This window comes from Ammodytes marinus, assembly GCF_949987685.1.
Source record: "Ammodytes marinus genome assembly, chromosome: 5".
Taxonomy (NCBI): Eukaryota; Metazoa; Chordata; class Actinopteri; order Uranoscopiformes; family Ammodytidae; genus Ammodytes; species Ammodytes marinus.
Window position 1 is genome coordinate 15,390,245 of NC_137234.1, and position 8,398 is coordinate 15,398,642.

At 42.6% G+C, this 8,398-nt stretch overlaps 1 protein-coding gene across 1 annotated transcript; it reads right to left on the reverse strand.

Annotated features, from left to right (window-relative positions):
* Positions 1-219: 219 nt before the first annotated feature.
* c2cd4a (C2 calcium dependent domain containing 4A) lies at positions 220-1,590 on the reverse strand (the record flags this gene model as incomplete). Its single annotated transcript, XM_080027610.1, has 1 exon — positions 220-1,590. The coding sequence occupies one exon, from the start codon at positions 1,588-1,590 to the stop codon at positions 220-222; it is 1,371 nt and encodes a 456-aa protein (XP_079883736.1).
* Between the last annotated feature and the right edge of the window lie 6,808 nt (positions 1,591-8,398).

Genomic DNA, 8,398 nt, shown 5'->3' on the forward strand with positions numbered 1-8,398 from the left:
TGTGCATGCTGAAAGAAACCTTGAGCTCTGAATTCTGAAAATGCATATTTAGAGGATTGGGTGAACTGCTCCCTAAGTCTGCACGACAAATATATGAAAGACGGACAACCTTTGTGTTTTTTCATAATTTAATTGTTATAAAATATTGTTTTACAATACAAAAAAATGAAAATAAATAATTCAACACATAAATAACACTGCAGGAAGTATGTTGGTCCATCATGTCACAATGCTAGAGAGGGGCAAATCACAGTCGCCCAGGAGAAAGTCTCTCTTCAGGGTGGACATTTTGTTCACCACCTTAAAGCGAAGGGACCGCTCGTTGATGTCTTCCTCTGAGATACTATCAAAGAAGAAATCCTCATTGAAGATTGGGTTGCGGCTCTTTCTGATCACCGTGCTGCGTTGCTTCTGGACTTTTCCCGGAACCAGAGAGAGGCTTACGCTGCAGTTGATAATCTTGGGGTCTACTGAGAAAGGATAGAGGCCCTGGGCGCTGATCAGTCGAACTCGTAGTCTTTGGTTATCCCGGCAGTACTCTGCTGATAGTCTCAGGCTGCCATCTTTCCCTATGGGTACCATTCTCTCCTTCATTACCCTCTCTCTGTGCAGCGTCATGTCCGTGGGGAAAATGGTGGGCGGCGCCAGGCTGTAGCTGCTGGGCAGACCTTCCACCAGACCCTCCGATGACCTCCTCATGACATTGGGGCTGTTGTCTGTGGAGCTGCCTTCGTCTGTGGACAGGGAGTTGTTCCTGGACACCATGGCCTTCCTCATGTTCCTTGACAGCAGCAGTTCGTGGCTCAGTGTTTTGAAGAGGGAAGACTTGGCGGGGCACCTGGTCAGCAGAGGCGAGCTGTAGGGAGAGGACTCGGTGGAGGAGGTGGTGTCGCTGTCCAGAGGGGCCTGCTGCTGCCAGTTGAAGGTGTGTCCTCTGGGGGAAAGCCTGGACGTCAGGCTGTTGAGGCTGAAGGAGGAAGGGGAGGAGGAGGGTGAGGTGGAGGTGGAGGTGGAGGGGGAGAGCCTGTTGGAGCAGGTGCTGGATCGACTCCTGGGCAGCAGCAGGGGAGAGGCGCCGGGGTCGGAGTGGAAGAGCGACTCCTTCCTCCTCGTGTGAGGGCTCTCCAGTAAGGTGCAGAAGCCGTAGCAGGTCTGAGCTTTGGCCATGTGCGGAAGGGACAAGGCAGCCTGGCTCTGGGGGTCCGCATTGGTGGTCTCCTCGTCACTGCAGCCTTCGTAGGGGCTCTCGTCCACACTCTCCACCTGGATGATGTGTGGGTTGATGTGCACATGACGCGTCACCTCTATTTCGGGGCTAGTCCTCTCACAGGGAGACGACTTGATGTTAACGCGAGTGGCCCGGCTCTGCTCCATGTTCTTGGTGGTGTCCTGCAGGGAAGGTATTGTCGGGGGTATGCAGAACTCTGGGATGTTGTCAGGGGTGATGACGTTAGGGCAGAGGGAAATCCTTTTGGCTTTGTCGCCTTTCTCACCGAACATGATTTCGCCAATTTTGAAGCTTAGTTCCGCTGATGGAATAGGCAAGTTCGATCTCTCCACTGACACGCGGATCTTCTCCACCACCCACATGGGTCCTCTGGTAGAAAGTTTGAGAAGCACTGTCTGTAAAATCAAAAAGGGATTTGCTTGTAAGTCAGTGTTTCTTAAATCAAACAAAGACAAAAAAAAAATGTTGACACTATATCTATAATGGTTAACTTTTGTCAGTAAGGTTTTCTTACCGTTTATTCTGAAGATACAGTTAATCCACAAGATTGTTCTGATCAGGATATAAGGTGAAAGCTCCGGGCTTAAAGTTCCATGAGAAATCACAGAGGCTCTCTTGACAGCAGATGGAGGTTCTCTCTTGTCAAAACCAGCACATCTGTGGCTGTTTGAAAGAAAGAGACAGTTTAAATGAAGCAGGAAACCGTTGGATCTAACACACGCCCGCCCCCCAGTGCTGATAGAACAGGATCCTCCCTCTCTCCTTTTCCAACGGTTCCCATGGAAATATCCAAACCACAACAGAGCTCAATGCCCCCGTAATGGCTGTTGTATTGTCGAGCAAGATAAGCTTACTACTTTGAGTCAACGGTTTTTCAAACAAATGGCAGGCTTTTAACTCACATGTTTGCTTTTCCATTATTCTAAAATAAACAGTCTGTATGGCTTTGTTCTGTGAACATAAACTAGGGGGTTCTGATAAGATAATAATTCTGAACAATTTCACAACATTTGACAAGCCAGTACCTAGAGAGGCCAGTACCCAGAGAAACAAGTTCAATGGCTAAACTGGTCTAGCTTTGCTGAGTATAGAAGAGCCACAGGTGAACCAGGTCTCTGCCTAAAAGGGGTTTAAGTGGGTTTTAGTGGACACAATGGTTAATAAGTTTCCACTTAAGTCCTTTTGGTCATTTAAATAAATGTAGCAAGTACTAATGGTTGAGCCATCTGGTGTTATTACATTTTATATGTACTTGAATGTAGCACATATGTCCTATTCAGCCTGATATAGTTGGATCTTGGACTTTAAATTTAACATTGTGTGGAGATGAGAAATGCATGTGTAAATATCTGAATTTTTTTTTTATTCAAACTTTTGGTATTACTGTATTTTTTTTAAATATTTTCTTGAATAATATCTAGTTTAACATTGATTAAAGCAGTGTAATTCAGAAACCAAATTTGGTCCCAGAAGAACAATAATTAGATGATTAAAACATCTAATTAGACAAAGTCCCAACAGTGCTGCATTACAAGGAGAATACTGACGTAAAAAGTTTTCCCAAAATAGCCATTTCGATTTACCAGAGAAATACATAATTGACCTTTGATCATCATAAGCCACAGTGGTGCTCACGATTGGGCTATAAATATCCTGGGAACCTGTTTTCCTTTAGGCCCTCTGCAGTCTATACTTTGTGGATAACTTGGTGATTAATTAGTGATGGTGTAGGGTTAAACTGTGAATTGTCAGTCAATAGAATGTCCAGCTGATATATCAGGATCCAGTTCCAACTATCAATCCACTTCCAACTATCAATCTATTTTTATACTTGAAACGAGGACTTCCTGCATTCTTAAAGCATGAAAGACCATTCAAATATACAAAGGACTCCTCTCAACCATCTGACTACCACATCAAACTTTTATAGCAGCAATAAGAACATTGATTTATACTGGACACACGTTCTTCAACATAAAAAGTCATGTCAGTGCTGCCCTCTTGTGGTGGCAAACAGACATTTAGAAAAAAAATTAAAAGCTGTGTCAGTTCGGTTTTGTTCAGTTTTTGTGTATGTTTGCAGTAAGATGCACAGAAGAACAGTTGTGTCCCCTTGGGTCTTTCCTTTGGCTTCTTTCACTCTCCGTTGAAAAATAGTAAATGAAAGTGAAACGATCCTGTTAAAAAGCTCCACTCTGCCCTGGCCAAGGTTCAAGTGGAGTTACTTGGTTACAATTTGTGTAACCAGGCGCTATAGGATAGGATGATGTCAGTGCTAACACACTATACCAGGAAAGTGCCCTTAACGGGGGAATTTCTCAGAAATGTTATCTAATTTGTTCAAGTCACATCAGCGATTCCAGCGTAACACTCAAACATGTTGTAGCCTACCTCTTAAAACCATATAATGGAGGGATATAATGCATATATCATTGGAAAAAAGAAAGACATTTTTTAACTCTATTTTTCTGAAATGCTTAACCAATTTGAATAGGGTGAGCTCTCCCACATGAACAGACAGAATCCGTGTAGGCCCTACCTTCCGTTCAATCCATATCCGTTTGGAAATCAAAACACGAAAAACTAAAAGTGACCTGTTTTTTTAATAATCATCCTCTCATCTACATTATATATTACACTAAAACACGTTTTTATCCATTTTTAATCACAATTCAAGACCAGGATATCAAATATGAGAATAATGGCCTAAATGTTGATTTTGAAAAATACATGTTTCAATTTAGCACGCGTGCCCAGAGGCGAACTTAAAGGCCTACTTCACCGGTTTGAATATGAAGGTGTATTGAATTCTGAGATACTATGTAGTATAAATGTGCAAAAAAAATTAAAATCGGTTCATCCTAGCCTGAGAAAAGGCAGAAAGAGTGTTTTTTTTAACCCTATATTTCTCTTTCTCGTGACATCACAGAACGAGAAATATAGGGTTAAAAAAACTTACTTTGTAAATATTACTGTGATGTCTCAGTAAAAGACATCACAGTAATATTTACAAAGTAAGTTTTTTTTTAACCCTATATTTCTCTTGTGTGTGTGTGTGTGTGTGTGTGTGTGTGTGTGTGTGTGTGTGTGTGTGTGTGTGTGTGTGTGTGTGTGTGTGCAGGGCCGCCTCTCCCTATACGCAGAGTACGCAGACTGCGTAGGGCACCAAGTTCCTGGGGGGGCACCCCAAAAAATTTTTTTTTATAATTTAAAAAAAAAAAAATTATAATTTTTTTTTTTTTTTTTTTTTTTTTTAAAGGAAAAAGAGATGGTCCGGGGGCCCCCCAAAATATATATATTTTTTTAAAGTTCATGATAATCATTACATTACAAAAAATATATAAATTAGTTATGAACAGGCCCATCGTTGTTTTTTCTTAATTGTGTAACCTATCCAGGGGTGGATTACTGCACAGGCACACCGGGCACAGGCCCAGGGGCCCAAGGGCTTAGGGGGGCCCTTAGCCAGAGATACTGATAGTAACTTTTCATGTTGCATAGTCAAAGAGCTCAGTCACTGATGTCAATAACAGGGTCCAAAAAGGAATAGCCTAAATATAAGTACTCATTAAAATGTAACAAGATAGATATCATCATGGGCCCCTCAACTAGTAGGGGAGAAATACAAAAGCAAGTTAAAAACAACAGCATTAGTAGCTCTGTCTAAGGGGGTTGAAGGCCCCCTCACACATACACAAATAAGCTTTATATGTGTGAATTCTAAATTGTTCATATCCACCCTTTATCTGTTGAAATGGGCCCCTCCATCATAGAACATGGGTCTGCAGACCAATCTACTGTTTTAACAGTTGCAGAGTAAAGAGTGCTGCCTGTTTAAGAAAAATCTCTAAAATTTCCTCACAAAGTGCACCAGATTGATGCATTTTACTTTAAAAAGGTAAAAAAAATTCCGGGGGGGCATACCCCCGGACCCCACAACAAGGTACAGGGTCCCTCCAACAATACCCCAAAATCCTGTGGGAAACACTGACTTCCTTAATATGTTTTTGCCATTAATTGTATATCCGTGTAGAAAATTCAGTGTACCTGACTGGATAGGGACAAGTGGGGGGCCCTTTAAGAGTGTAAGCCCAGGGGCCCATTATCTCATAATCCGTCTATGATCCTATCACTCAATTCCTTTGCAAAGGCAGTTAGTAGGATACTAGGCAACTTTTTTCTTTTTTCACAAGTTAAGCTGTTCTTTCTGTTAGTAAATGCTGGCAAATGTGCCAAAAAGCAGTCGCAGAGATCTTGCAAGGGCAAAACATTTCCGCTCGCGCCCTACGGACGCAAGCTTCTTGGTGTTTTTCTTTTTTTTTGGGGGGGGGGGGGCATCACCGACAATTTCAGCTTAGGGCACCCAAAAGCTTAGCAGCGGCCCTGTGTGTGTGTGTGTGTGTGTGTGTGTGTGTGTGTGTGTGTGTGTGTGTGTGTGTGTGTGTGTGTGTGTGTGTGTGTGTGTGTGTGTGTGTGTGTGTCTGTGTGTGTGTGTGTGTGTGTGTCGAGGCTCTTGATGGTAGCCTATGACAGACAATGACATAGCAGCCAGCCAAAATATGTTTCCCCTCTCAATAAAGATTAAACATTTGGTGGTTTGTACCGTTTTGATCTGGATCAACAGCTGTATGTCTGTCGCTGTTTAGATCATGCCTCGTTTCCTCTGAGCAGCACAGTTCGGTTCGGCACGGTTATCCTACTAGATCTGCCATGCGTTTCCACTACCGACAAGAAGCTTTAGCCTACTTAAAAGACGGAGATAGCCACGGTCAGAAAACAGTCTATGGGTCTGAGCCATCACGTCTCTGGCCGCGCATAGCTCGTAGCATTGTGGCAGCGGGACACAGTTTAACCCGCTGATTAATATAAATTATTATTTGGAACTTCAAAAATGAAAATGCACATTTTCTACATTTTCTGTTTGTCTCCTTTCCCATTTTCGTATGTAAAGGGCGACATGTAAAATAAAAAATAAGAAATGGCAATCAATTCATGTTTTACAGGCATATTTTGAATAAAACAGTCCGTTTTTTTTTTAATTAAACAAATAATTAAAAATGAAATCAAACAGTTTTTTTTTCGTTTTTCGAGTTTTGATTTCCAAACGGATATGGATTGAACGGAAGGTACACGGATTGTAGACGAAGGTGACAGATCAATCCTCTTTTAATATTTGAATATGAATATTATATAGCCTGTAGCTACATAGAGTGTATTTAAATATGAATAATGTATGGCCTACTACTAATTTATGAGAAGCCAATTGACAACACTTAACATTCAATCTCCTACCTTTTCTTTTAGCCTAAAAGGGACTGTGATTGTGTCTTTGCATGGATTCTTGAATGTTTCCATTGGGGGGCAGTATATGCTCAGGTAAAATAAAACAAAAAGAACAACTATAGTACACCCACTGAGGTGATAAACTGAGAGGAAAACGTTAGTCTGACTGTTATATAAGTATTCCCTCATTACTACAAAGATTGGCTAAAGTGTGATTCTGACCAAAGTTAGCTTTTGTCTTCAAAAACTGAATTGGATTACATTGTTTATGAATTCATCATTCAGCTTGCAAAAATGTCCCTCCATAACAGGCATGTTCAAAAATCCTTACTGGTTAGGCCTACATGTTCTTTTCTGATGCCATTAGTTTTACATAGCCTATTGCACGATGTTGTGTTTTATTGACTGGATCCCGGTTGTAAAGTAACCATCCATCTCCAGCAATATGGAGAGTCCTCCAATGATGGTTGGGCTGCTGACATGCTTTTGGCAGGTGTGTAGTCGAGCTTACTTCGCTGCACAAATTTGAAGGATTTTCAAAATAAGAGTCATTAAAATATTTCGTGCGTTCCTTCCTGTTTATACCTGAATGCATTTCACGACTGTCAATTCTATGTCATCTCGCAGGATTCCTAATCTATAACAATAGTAAAGGCTGAGCCTTTACATCTATCTTGAAAGACAGCTTCTATAATCAGAAACCACGGGAGAGCGTGACGCCGCTTCCTTTTTTTCGGCGCATAGATATGCGGTCGTTTTTCTTTTTTTTTTTAATCTCTCCCCCACTGTACGATAAACGAGGAGGGGCTTGATGCGGTGGAGGAGGCAGGCAGGCTGAGCTGACCCGCTTGCGGTGTGTGTCGCCCTAGCCTACATCCAAGGCAGGTCGCATGCATTAACGGAGGCAGACGTCAGGTAGGATTTCACCTTTGGTTTCTTGTGTTGTTGTGCGTGCTTTCCTTGCTGGCTGTTTGAAACACCTCGCGCTGTCGTTCAGTGTGCTGTGCTGTTCTCCTCCCAAACGGGTTCACTACGGGGGAGGCGATGTTGGCTCAGCAAAAGCGCTGAACACATTTCATATTAACAGCCCTGCAGACGACCTTCTCACATGATAAGCGTGGTGTGGTGTGCTCCACTTCCACCACCTCTTTTGCTATTCTTTTGGATTTAACATCAGTCGATTCGCGTCATCTGGTGCGTGATTATGCGCCTGTCAAATCTGTTTCTCGCCTAAAATGTGACTGAGTGACTTTGACATTGACATATACAGAGGTAATAATAAGCATTTTCTGTCATTGACCTAGTTGTGTTGCGTTATTGCTACCCGTTGTAATATTTCAAGGGGTCACCAAATGTCGTGCTTAGAAGTGGGCTGAACATGCAACTATAATGCTGCCCAGCTCCAGCATCCTTTGCACTGCTCTGCCCAGAAATGTGCTGTTGTAGGTTACAGTAACTTGGACTTGACCTGAATGTTATCTGGATCGGCTCAACATCAAAGCTACGTTGACGAGGCGAGATTGTAGTGCGCATGCAGGGATGTGACCAATGATGATGTAGGCTACAGTAGGCTGACAAAAATGTGGACAGAAGAGTCAGGAGGGGGGGGGGGGGGGTGGTTTGTTGGAGACTGTAGAAGCGTTTCCCCTATTGATATAAATCTGCTATTTCAAGAATTCCAGTAGGAGAAATTCCTTCCTTTTTTACTGACAGCTGCCTGCTTGCAGAGGTTAGAGTGCATGCTCATTGCTCACCCATAGCCATGGTACATACACCAACAGGGAGGATGTGCACTCCTGGATTGAAGGACATGTCTCCTTAGCCACACTAGGCCGCCTTGCTGCTGCCTTTAACACATGTGTATGTGCTTCACTCCTCCTGAAGTGA